The sequence below is a fragment of the Schistocerca gregaria genome, chromosome 2, assembly GCF_023897955.1.
Source record: "Schistocerca gregaria isolate iqSchGreg1 chromosome 2, iqSchGreg1.2, whole genome shotgun sequence".
NCBI lineage: Eukaryota > Metazoa > Arthropoda > Insecta > Orthoptera > Acrididae > Schistocerca > Schistocerca gregaria.
The window spans coordinates 736326574-736339920 of NC_064921.1; the positions used below are offsets into that span (position 1 = coordinate 736326574).

General features: G+C 44.3%; 1 protein-coding gene across 1 annotated transcript in view; it reads right to left on the minus strand.

Moving 5' to 3' along the window:
* The window catches only part of LOC126334884 (juvenile hormone esterase-like), a 54876-nt gene extending 43580 nt beyond the window's left edge, over positions 1-11296 (minus strand). Inside the window, exon 1 of the mRNA XM_049997582.1 lies at positions 10844-11296. Within this exon, the coding sequence (XP_049853539.1) occupies positions 10844-11134 (291 nt within the window). The 5' untranslated portion in view covers positions 11135-11296. The remainder of the gene's footprint in view (positions 1-10843) is intronic.
* Positions 11297-13347: the final 2051 nt, after the last annotated feature.

A 13347-nucleotide genomic window follows, 5' to 3' on the forward strand; every position in this document is an offset into this window, starting at 1 on the left:
AACACCCCCCCCCCCCCCCCCAAATTGCTTATACTCGGAATATCAATCAGCATCGGTGCCAGGAGACTTGAGAATCAAGACACACTCTTGCTCCTGGGGTGGGAAACTGCCCCTAAAGGCGGAATTATCACCAATGATCAACGGCATGAGAAGCAGAAGACAATGGAAACCACTGCATTAAAGACACATAATGTGTATCTACAGGATATGCGGTCTGTAATTGAAAAAGTATAATGATGATGAACGGGTGTGAAAGATTCCAGAATAGTCCCCCATTCAGACCTCCGGGAGGGCACTACCAAGGGGGAGGTGACCAAGAGAAAAAGATTGAATAACCAAGGAAAGGATAACATTCCACGAGTCAGATTCTGGAACGTCAGAAGCTTGAATGCGGTAGGGAAGCTAGAAAATGTGAAAAGCGAAATGAAAAGACTCAGTCTACGAAGGTTGGAACTTTAATAGTGGCAACTATTTATTTACAGCTTGTACAAAATAGATACGTGTTTCAAAGTTTTACTGACCATTAAAGTAGCCACCCGCATTTTGTATAACTCGCTGCCAGCGATGCGCAAGTCGTAGGATACTCTTAGCAGTGCCAGTTGTGTTGACAGTTCGAGCGGCGCGGTCTATTGCCCGATGAATTCGCAGCAGTTCTGAAGCGAATGTCGTGAAGTGTTTCCTTCCGTTTAGAAATCGAGTTGAACTCACGAGGGTTTAAGTGAGGGGAGTGTAGTAGGTGGTACAGCACTTAGCAGCCCCGTCAGTCAAACAAATCAGTAACAGCTTGCACTGTACGTGCTTTGTCCTGCAGAGTGATGGTCAGGTCCAGCAGAAAGTGTCATCACTTCTGTCTCTATGCTGTTCATTTTTGGAACACAACCTACGACGAGTTTCGAGTCAGAAATGATGACACTTTCTCCAGAACCTATCATTTTGCAGGACAATGCTCAAGCACGTACAGTGCAAGCTGTTACTGATTTGTTTGACTGATGGGACTGCTAAGTTCTATACCACCTATTGCACTCCCCTGACTTAAGCCCTCTTGAGTCCAACTCGATTTATAAGCTGAAGGAAACACTTCACGGCATTCGCTTCAGAACTGTTACAAATTCGTCGGGCAATAGACCGCGCCGCTCGGACTGTCAACACAAATGGCATTGCTAAAAGTATCCTACGACTTCCACATCGCTGACAACGGGCTATACACAATGCTGGCGACTACGTATCTATTTTGTACGAGCTGCAAATAAATAGTTACCACTATTAAAGTTCCAACCCTCGTCGATATTCTCTGTATGTGCATCTTTTTAGCGATGGTTGCGAGACTCGGCTGTTCGAGAGAATGTCAAATTAAACACCTTTCAGCTGTCGACTTTCAACCTTATTTTATTGGGCAACCAGTTTCAGTAGGCAAGTGATGGTTGAAGTGGTCACTGTAACAAATGTCTCCTAACACCTGTATTGCTGGCCCCTGTTTTGATTACAAGCGAGGTAGATTATTCCTACACGTCTGTCAGGGGCCTGAAAATGGCGTAGTAAAACGCTGAAACTGGTTGCCCAATAAAATAAGGTTGAAAACTGACGGCTGAAATGTCTGTAATTTGACATCCTCAATCTAGAAATAGTGGGGGTCATTGAAGTGAAATGGAAAGAAGACGTGAGTATAGGGTAATATCAACAGAGGCAGAAAATGGTATATCGGGTATAGGATTCGTTATGAATAGGAATGTAGGGTACAGAGTGAGTTATGTGGACAGTTCAGGATAGAGTTGTTGTCATCAGAGTAGACAGCAAGCCAACACGGACGACGATGGTTCAGTTATACATGCTGACATCGCATTCTGAAGACGAAGAGATAAGGGAAACTATATGTAAATGTAAATGTCGGGTGACTAGGGTGCCCCGTCGGGTAGACCGCTCGCCTGGTGCAAGTCTTTCGATTTGACGCCACGTCGGCGACTTGCGCGTCGATGGGGATGAAATGATGACCATTAGAATAACACAACACCCAGTCCCTGAGCGAAGAAAATCTCCGATACAGCCGGGAATTGAACCTGGGCCCTTAGGATTGACATTGTGTGAAATTAAAAGCAAGAGTGATAACATTAAGAGTGCAACGGTAATTCCGCTGTTAAATGCAGAGAGGGGGGAATAGGTGGAAAGAATAGATTGAAGGCCTCTATGAGGGAGAAGGTTTGTCTGATGTGATAGAAGGAACAGGAGTCGATTTAGAAGAGGTGTAGGAGCCAATATTAAAATCAGAATTTAAAAGAGCTTTGGAAGACTTAAGACCAAATAATGCGGAAGTAATAGATAGCATTCTATTAGAAAGTCGAAAATCGTTGGGAGAAGTGGTACCAAAACGACATTTTAGCTTGGTGTGTAGAATGTATGAGTCTAGCGATATGCCATCTGTCTTCCGAAAAAACATCATCCACGCAATTCCACAGATTGCAAGAGCTGACAAGTGCGAGAGTTATCGCACAATCAGCTTAATAGCTCATGCATCCAACTTGCCGACAAGGATAATATACAGAAGAATGAAAAAGAAAATTGAGGCTGTGTCAGATGTCAGTTTGGCTTTGGGAAAGGTAACGACAGTAGAGAGGCAATTCTGCCGTTGCGGCTGATAGTGGAAGCAACGCTAAACAAATCTCAAGACACATTCATAGGATTTGTCGACCTGGAAAAAGTGTTCGATAATGTCAAATGGTGCAAAATATTCAAAATCCTGAGAATAATAGGGGTAAACTTTAGGGAGAGATGGTAATATACAACATGTACAAGACTCAAGCAGGAATAATAAGAGTTGAAGACCAAAAACGAAGTGCTCAGATAAAAAAGGGTGTAGTCTTTCGCCCCTATTGTTTTAGTCTATACATCCAAGAACCAACGAGGGATATAAAGGAAGGTTCAAGGTGTGGAATTAAAATTCAAGATGAAACGATATCAGTGATACAATTCGCTGATGACATTGCTATTCTCAGTGAACGTGAAGAAGAATTACATGATCTACTGAATGGAATGAACAATCTAATAAGTATAGAATATGGAATGAGTAAATCGAAGAAAGAAGCAAGTAATGAGAAGTAGCAGGAATGAGAACAGCGAGAAACTTAACATGAGTATTGATGATCACGAAACAGATGAAGTTAACGAATTCTACTATGTAGGCAGCAAAATAACCAATGATGGATGGAGCGAGGAGGACATCAAAAGCAGACTAGCATGACAAAAAGGGCAGTCCTGGCCAAGAGTCGTCTGCTAGTTTAAAACACACACCTTAATTTGAGGAAGAAATTTCTGAGACCGTACGTTTGGAGCACAGCATTGTATGTTAGTGAAACAGAGACTGTGGGAAAACTGGAAACAGAGGAGAAGCGAAGCATTTGAGATGTGATGCTGCAGACGAATGCTGAAAATTAGATGAACTGATAAGGTACGGAATACGGAGGTTCTGCGCATAATCAGAGTGGAAAGGAATGCGTGGAAAACACTGAAAAGAAGAACGGACAGGATGACAGGACATCTGTTAAGACATCAGGGAATAACTTCCACGGTACTAGAGGGAGCTGTGGAGGGTATGTAGAGTAAGGCAGAGATTGGAATACGTCCGGCAAATAACGGAAGACGTAGGCTGCAAGTACTACTCTGAGCGTCAGTTGTCCTCATAACGTAGATGAAAGCACACGAGATGCTCGGCCTTCGGGTCGGATTCGACCCTTACAACAGGCCCATGTTGAATTTCTGTATCGCTCTTGTGCTTGGTTTTAAGAACACGTTTGGTGACAGCACCTCTGGCGGCCACTTGAATTTACTCGCGCAACAGCCTGATGAGCTAACTTCAATGCTACGAGGGTTGTCCGTAATTTAAGGTCTCCAATGCTTTTTCATATCGTAAACATCAAATGGCTTGGTTCAAATGGCTCTGAGCACTATGGAACTTAACTTCTGAGGTCATCAGTCCCCTAGAACTTAGAACTACTTAAACCTAAGGACATCACACACATCCATGCCCGAGGCAGGATTCGAACCTGCGACCGTAGCGGTCGTGCGGTTCCAGACTGTAGCGACTAGAACCGCTGTGCCACTCTGGCCGGCTCGTAAACATCATTTTCTTACAAAAACAGTTACAAATTCTGAAAGCTTGGACTTTTAGCTATTTTTCAACATAGTCCCCGTCACGATCGGTGTCTTTTTGGAGACACTACGGAATCCTTTTCATACCAGCGTCATACTACTACTCCGACCGCCCCCCCCCCCCCCCCCTATTCCCCAACTCTTGCAGGAAGGATTGGATTTCATTCCCCCAAGTAATGTTTCAAGTCGGGGGAACAAATAGCAGTCACTGCGAGCCAAATGGAGGATTGTCAATAACTCCCCCCCCCCCCTCCCCCCCCCCCCCCCCCCCGAGATCAGACGCGTGGCGGGCGACGTGAGAGCGGGCGTTGTGGTGATGCAAACGAAATCCCGTTGTCAGCCGACCCCCCCCCCCCCTTTTGTGCTGTATAGCCCGGCGTAGCTTTTTCAGTGTGTCGCAGTACCTTGCCGAGTTGATTGTTGTACCTCTTTCCAGGTAATCGACCAGCAGAACGCCTTTCCTATCCTACAATACTGAAGCCATCACCTTCCCCGCTAACAGCGTTTGCTTGAAGTTCTTGACATTTGGAGAACTGGAATACCGCCATTGTTTTGATTGTTCCTTAGTCTCTGGCGTGAAGTAGTGGACTCCCCGGTTACAACTGAATCCAGAAATTCCTCACCCTCTTCCCGGAAACGGCGCAGAAACTTGCGGGCACTTTCGATGCGTTGCTTTTCGTATTCATCACTGAGTGTCCGCGGCACACACCATGTGATATTTCAAAATGTTTGTCATAATCTTGTCCACGGTAGTCTTAGAGACGTCCCCTGTCAGTTAGATAATCTCTCGCACAGTCTCACAGCGATCCGCAAGCAAAAACGTCTTCCACTTTCGTCTCTGTCTCGTCCGAAACGAATGGACGCCCGCGGCCGGCCTCGTGCACATTTGTACGGCCGTCTGCGAACTTCCTATACCACTTAAGCACATTTTTTACGTCCACACACTTTTCTCTATAAACGTCAGTCAGCTGGCGATGGATTTCAATAGAAATAAACCATAGAAATCTAATCACAGAACGCAATTCACACTTGGTGGGAGCGTCGATTTTCCCTTCCATCGCTTTACGTTTGGTGCGCCAAGAATGAGGGTTGCAGGGAGATTGGGACTGGCAAGAATAGTGGCATGGCATAGGAAACAAGGAACGCGGTGTTGTCAGATTTAAGCTAGCTGACTCCGTGTCGACGGGAGCTCGTTGGAGACCTTACTTTACGGACAGCCTGGTAATTAAACCGGATACGACGTAACGTGTCGATTTTTTTTTCTTAACAGGTATTTCTCGGCACAACCTGCACTGTAACATCCCTACAAGCTTATCACACTCTTTCTGACCACCGTGCATTTTCCGGTAAATTCAGCAATGAACTTTTCAGTCTGGAGTAATAACACATGTCAACCGTTTTAGAATTATTGTGCGCAAGAGGAGGAGAGCCACTAGACTGAACAACAACTCGCTCAAACACATTTTGCGATAGAGATTTGCGGCATCTCCTGCTCACGTGCTATGGTTTGTCTGCGCAGATTGGATTTGCACCAGCAGATTTGTGCAGTTTCGTTCAAAATTTTAAATCCAACTAACTGGTTTGCACATCTCATATCTCCCCAAATATACGGTCCACATACATGCTATGATCTGTCTGTGCAGATGTGATGTGTGCAGACAAATCGTTGTGTGTGGACCAGATTTCCACTGGTACTTCAAAATATCGAAGATTCCGAAGAAACTGACGGCGGTTTTCAACAACTGATGCCATCTGTAATGCCAAACTATTCCTTGGTGTGGCACTTTTTCTATTATATTTGCAATTTCCGTATTTCCATTATATCTTGTTATAGACAATTACATAAGAAACTTACAATAAAATTAATTTTCTCTCCTTCATCGAAGAGTCTAGGAGTAATAATAGACGTAACTGCAGTGTACAAGAAGCATCAGCTGTTCCATCCTGTGTAAAATACGAGGGTTGTCCAGAAAGTAATTCCAATCGGTCAACAAATGGAAACCACTGTGATAATCTAATAAAGCTTTGTGCATATGTGTTCGACAGTGTCTCTAGTATGCCTGTCGGTTGCATCACTTCGCTCCTTTCAGCTCTGAGTGCATGGTGAGCACATAAACATGCGCTGAAAATAGTGTCTTCCGCCAAGTATGAGGTCCTCGTCAGAGATTTCGCCTGATGTTATGCAGCTCACATTACAAAACTGTCATACGGTTCCTACTTCATGACAATTCTCTCTCGCATTCTGCAGGGGCCAAAAAGAAAAATACTCCTGCTCCGTTTTCGATGGGAAGTTTTTGATCAGCCGCACTTGTTGTTGTTGTTGTTGTTGTGGTCTTCAGTCCTGAGACTGGTTTGAGGCAGCTCTCCATGCTACTCTATCCTGTGCAAGCTGCTTCATCTCCCAGTACCTACTGCAACCTACATCCTTCTGAATCTGCTTAGCGTAGTCATCTCTTGGTCTTCCTCTACGATTTTTACCCTCCACGCTGCCCTCCAATACTAAATTGGTGATCCCTTGATGCCTCAGAACATGTCCTACCAACCGATCGCTTCTTTTAGTCAAGTTGTGCCACAAACTTCTCTTCTCCCAAATCCTAGTCAACACTTCCTCATTAGTTATGTGATCAACCCATCTAATCTTCAGCATTCTTCTGTAGCACCACATTTCGAAAGCTTCTATTCTCCTCTTGTCCAAACTAGTTATCGTCCATGTTTCACTTCCATACATGGCTACACTCCATATAAATACTTTCAGAAATGACTTCCTGACACTTAAATCTATACTCGATGTTAACAAATATCTCTTCTTCAGAAACGCTTTCCTTCCCATTGTCAGCCTACATTTTATATCCTCTCTTCTTCGACCATCATCAGTTATTTTGCTCCCCAAATAGCAAAACTCCTTTACTACATGTGTCTTATTTCCTATTCTAATTCCCTCAGCATCACTCGACTTAATTCGACTACATTCCATTATCGTTTTGCTTTTGTTGATGTTCATCTTATGTCCTCCTTTCAAGACACTATCCATTCCGTTCAACTGCTCTTCCAAGTCCTTTGCTGTCTCTGACAGAATTACAACGTCATCGGCGAACCTCAAAGTTTTTACTACTCCTCCATGGATTTTAATACCTACTCCTAATTTTTCTTTTGTTTCCTTCACTGCTTGCTCAATATACAGATTAAATAACATCGGGGAGAGGCTACAACCCTGTCTCACTCCCTTCCCAACCACTGCTTCCCTTTCATGTCCCTCGACTCTTATAACTGACATCTGGTTTCTGTACAAATTGTAAATAGCCTTTCGCTCCCTGTATTTTACCCCTGCCGCCTTCAGAATTTGAAAGAGAGTATTCCAGTCAAAATTGTCAAAAGCTTTCTTTAAGTCTACAAATGCTAGAAACGTAGGTTTGCCCTTCCTTAATCTAGCTTCTAAGGTAAGTCGTAGGGTCAGTATTGCCTCACGTGTTCCAACATTTATACGGAATCCAAACTGATCTTCCCCGAGGTTGGCTTCTATTAGTTTTTCCATTCGTCTGTAAATAATTCGCATTAGTATTTTACAGCCGTGACTTATTAAACTGATAGTTCGGTAATTCTCACATCTGTCAACATCTGCTTTCTTTGGGATTGGAATTATTATATTCTTCTTAAAGTCTGAGGGTATTTCGCCTGTCTCATACATCTTGCTCACCAGATGGTAGAGTTTTGTCAGGACAGGCTCTCCCAAGGCCGTCAGTAGTTCTAATGGAATGTCGTCTACTCCAGGGGCCTTGTTTCGAATCAGGTCTTTCAGTGCTCTGTCAAACTCTTCACGCAGTATCCCATTTTATCTTCATCTACATCCTCTTCCATTTACATAATATTGTCCTCATGTACATCGCCCTTGTTTAGACCCTCTATATACTCCTTCCACCTTTCTGATTTCCCTTCTTTGCTTAGAATTGGGTTTCCATCTGAGCTCCTGATGTTGATGCAAGTGGCTCTCTTATCTCCAAAGGTCTCTTTAATTTTCCTGTAGGCAGTATCTATCTTACCCCTAGTGAGATAAGCCTCTACATCCTTACATTTGTCCTCTAGCCATCCCTGCTTAGCCATTTTGCACTTCCTGTCGGTCTCATTTTTGAGACGTTTGTATTTCCTTTTCCCCGCTTCATTTACTGCGTTTTTATGTTTCCTCCTTTCATCAATTAAATTCAATACTTCCTCTGTTATCCAAGGATTTCTACTAGCTCTCGTCTTTTTACCTAATTGATCCTTTGCTGCCTTCACTACTTCATCCCTCAAAGCTATCCATTCTTCTTCTACTGTATTTCTTTCCCCCATTCCTGTCAATTGTTCCCTTATGCTCTCCCTGAAACTCTGTACAACCTCTGGTTTAGTTAGTTTATCCAGGTCCCATCTCCTTAAAGTCCCACCTTTTTGCAGTTTCTTCAGTTTTAATCTACAGGTCATAACCAATAGATTGTGGTCAGAGTCCACATCTGCACCTGGAAATGTCTTACAATTTAAAACCTAGTTCCTAAATCTCTGTAATCTATCTGAAACCTTTTAGTATCTCCAGGGTTCTTCCATGTATACAACCTTCTTTCATGATTCTTGAACCAAGTGTTAACTATGACTAAGTTGTGCTCTGTGCAAAATTCTACAAGGCGGCTTCCTTTTTCATTTCTTAGCCCCAATCCATATTCACCTACTACGTTTCCTTCTCTCCCTTTTCCTACTACCGAATTCCAGTCACCCATGACTATTAAATGTTCGTCTCCCTACACTGTCTGAATAATTTCTTTTATTTCATCATACATTTCTTCAATTTCTACGACATATGCAGAGCTAGTTGGCATATGAACTTGTACTGCTGTAGTAGGCGTGGGCTTCGTATCTATCTTGGCCACAATAATGCGTTCACTATGCTGTTTGTAGTAGCTTACCCCTATTCCTATTTTCCTATTGATTATGAAACCCGCACTATAGACCGTAATTGGCTCCCTATGTGCTTCATCTCTGCTCACATTAACTACTGACTATGAAGACAACATTTTCGCGCAGTCAACGAGCTATAGATGAGCGTAGAGAATTGGCGGGAAGCACAGGCAGCTGCCTTCTATGACGAGGGTATTGGACAGTTGGTACAGCACTACGACAAATGTCTAAGTCAAAGTGGTGACTATGTAGAGCAGTGGATGGAAGCTGTAGCTAACAGTTGCAGATAAAACATTTCTGATTTACACTGTGGTTTTCATTTCGCGACCGACCGGATCATACTTTCTGGACAACCCTCGTATAAAATGCTCTTGCCTCTTGGCCTAAAAAAGAAACTTGTACAAACACTTGTACTTCCAATTCTTGACTACAGCGATGTTATCCTGCAAGCAACGGCGGCCATGCCTACGGGCAACAGGGGGCCGCCTCTCCCCCCACCACCGCGCGGGGTCGCCATGGATCAACGCAGTCAGGTAGATGCAGTTTTTCGCTATTTCCGAAAATCATTTCACTCAGTACCACATCTACGCTTATTACCGTATGGGGCTTCAAGCTTATGACTGGACTGAGAATATTTAGGTAGGGAGGACGCAGCATGTTATCTTGGATGGGGAGACATTGACAGTTGCAGAAGTAACTTCGGATGTGATCCTGGGAAGTGTGTTGGGACCTTTGCTGTTCAAGTTTTTTATTAATGACCTAACAGAGACTGTGGGAAAACTGGAAAAGAGGAGAAGCGAAACATTTGAGATGTGATGCTGCAGACGAATGTTGAAAATTAGATGAACTGATAAGGTAAGGAATATGGATGTTCCGCTCATAAATTCAGACTTTGCACGTATGATGTGTCCATAATGAAGAACTATCTGACAGAACCTACACATATATTCAGTCGGATCTTGGTAAAATTTGGAAGTGGAGGAAAGATTGGCAGGTTGCTTGAAATGTTCAGAAAACGTTTATTTTCCCTTCTCAAAACGAAAAAATGTAGTATCGTATAATTACAGTATCAAAGAGCCACAGTAAGCAGGTGGCAAACTTTGTTTTATTGGTAGAATACTAAGGAAATGCAATCAGTCTACAAAGGAAACTGCTTACGAAAAACTAGTGCGACCCATTCTAGGATATTGCTCAAGTGTTTGGGACCCATACCACACAGGGTTCAAATGGCTCTGAGCACTATGGGACTTAACTTCTGAGGTCATCAGCCCCCTAGAACTTAGGACTACTTAAACCTAACTAACCTAAGAACAGCACACACATCCATGCCCGAGGCAGGATTCGAACCTGAGACTGTAGCGGTCACGCGGTTCCAGACTGAAGCGCCTAGAACCGCTCGGCCACCGCGGCCGACTCCAAACAGGGCCAACTGGGGATAATGATCGTTATAGAGAAGGGCAGCACAAATAGTCACAGGTTTCTTTGCCCCACGTAAGTGCCGAAAGAACTGAACTGGCAGATTCTTGAAGACAGATGCAAGCTATCCCTTGAAAGTCTGCTTAGAAAGTTTCTGGAACCAACTTTAAGTGATTAATCTGGGAATATACTTCATCGCTCCCATAAAACTCGCGAAGGCAAATTATACTAACGGCAGCGCGCACAGAGATATTTAAGCGGTCACTTTTTCCGCGCTCCATACGTGATAAGAATGGGAAAGAGTATCCTCTGCCATGCATGTCACCGTGGTTTGCAGAGTATGGTTGTAGAAGTACATGCGTACCTTGAAGCGCAAGTCACCAACAGGCGCCTTGGCATAGCGTATTCCACGGAAGGCTGAGAAGTTTTTGCCGTCGAGCGTCGTCAGCGTCGAACCCAGAACTTGGCCCAGCGGTGTGGAGGCGATGGGCCGATTACCACACGTCGCCAGACAAGTCAGAGGTGCTAGCAGCACAATCAATAGCGGCTGCCACGAGGCGAACATGGCGGTTCTGTGATGCGCCATAGCAAGTCTGCAACATCCGACAATGGCCTTTGGTTTTAAGTAGTGGAGGGCGACCTTGACAGGGGACATCCCATCTTCTTCCTATCACTTGCCTGTGACCCGCCCACTGTCACACTACACAAAAAAAGTTAGTGACTAATGAGCAGACAGGGAATATGGGTCTATTCTCTGTAAGTTTGTTAAGTTTTCTGTATCAGGACCGCTCCTTTGTCATCGTATGCAACAAACAATGCTGATAAACGATTGTCGTCCGTAAATATACAGTTTGGGTCTACCTTTATCACACAGACGGTGAGTGGAACGCGGGAAAACAATAAGGAAACAGATTCCTAGAAGTAACCACTTCGCATTACTACCTCTTATCTTTACTGGCTGTTAACAAAATATAGTCATAATTACACACACATCCACATGCACAGAGGAAAAGGAGGAGTGAGACAGAGAAATGTACGACCTGTTTGCCTGTCTGTGAATGATGTGGACTCGTTCATTACAGTGCAAGTTCAGGGAATTATAATGTTTTGCCCTGATATCGTTTCACTTTATTTCATATTCAATGATTTTCTCGACGGCCAAGCCATTCACTTCATTTCATTTAGATCTTATAACATACGAGAGGCCTTCAAAAGGTAAGTTGCACGTTATCATACCAGGTCAAGTAATTTTTATTGAATGTTGCATTACAGTTCAAAGTGACACACACACGACACTATGGTCCAACGGTCAGCAAGTCTCTATAAACGACGATCGCAGCGTTTTCCCAATCGTTCAGCTCCTCGAGGATAGAAACCTGATCTTTTGTCACTGAGTTATTAGATAACTGTTATGAGAAAGTCTTCATACATGGAAAATCTCTTCCACCCCCCGCCCCCGATGTTCCAGATGGAAATTGCATGGTGCAAGATATGGACTGTATGGCGGATGCTTCCAAACCTCCCATCGAAAACGTTGATGAAAAACTTGCACTGTGCTCGCCGTACGGGGTGTTGCATTGTTGTGCAGGAGATTTTCCACGCCTCTTGCTCTTTACGGCGTTGGGCAGCGATGGAAATGAAAATGGCGTGTGGCTAGGGCCTCCCGTCGGATAGACCGTTCGCCTGGTGCAAGTCTTTCGAGTTGACGCCACTTCGGCGACTTGCGTGTCGATGGGGGTGAAACGATGATGATAAGGACAACACAACGCCCAGTCTCTGAGCGGAGAAAATCTCCCACCCAGCCGAGAATCGAACCCGTGCGTTTAGGTATGACATTCCGTCGCGCTGACCACTCAGGGTCGGACTCGCAGTGATGTCAGCCTTGCACAGTTCGAGTCGGCATTAATGGTTGTGCCCTTTGCTACAAACTATGTGTACACAAATCCTTCCCAGTCAAAAGAAACGATGGCCACGACCTTCCCTGCTGATGGCGCGACTTCGCATTTCTTCGGCGAAGACGCTCTCTAAGAAATGGTTCAAATGGCTCTGAGCACTATGGAACTTGACTTCAGAGGTCATCAGTCCCCTAGAACTTAGAACTACTTAAACCTAACTAACATAAGGACATCCATGCCCGAGGCAGAATTCGAACCTGCGATCGTAGCGGTCGCGCGGTTCCAGACTGGAGCCCCTAGAACCGCTCGGCCACCTCGGCCGGCCATAAAATTACATACACGAATATTTCACTTCGTTACTACATGACAAAATATTATTTACTAAATTATACATTTCACATATTTTGTTACATAAGTTACAAATACACACTAGCAGCTTTGTATTCTGCCTTACGGCAGGTCTGGTCATTGGGGGAAGCCTCGTCAGAGGGGACCACTGCATGAGCGTCTAGGGAAGTGATTCCAGTGGTGGTTTCCCTTTGCCTTCCACTGATGATGATTAAATGATAATGAGGACAACACAACACCCAGTCCCTGAGCGGAGAAAATCTCCGATCCGGCCGGGAATCGAACCCGGGTCCCTTGGCGATACACTAGCAAAGCACTCAAACATCACGTGTATCACATTTTTCACGGAGTTTTGCACATCACAATTATGTTGCTGCAAATTTTAAATGCAAAAAATTATCAGTTTAGATGACTGATTGAATAATAGTGTTATACAGGTAGTCGAGGAACTGAACAGCAGCAATCGCAGATTGACTGTCGCGGGCATTGCTCCGCAGGTGCGCATCCCAATAGACAGTGATTATTCTATCGTCCGAGTTCATTACAGGAAACATTGTGCTTATGCCTGGTTCCGCCATTACTGTCATCTGCACACAATGGTGGCGTCTTTGGACTTTCCTGAGCG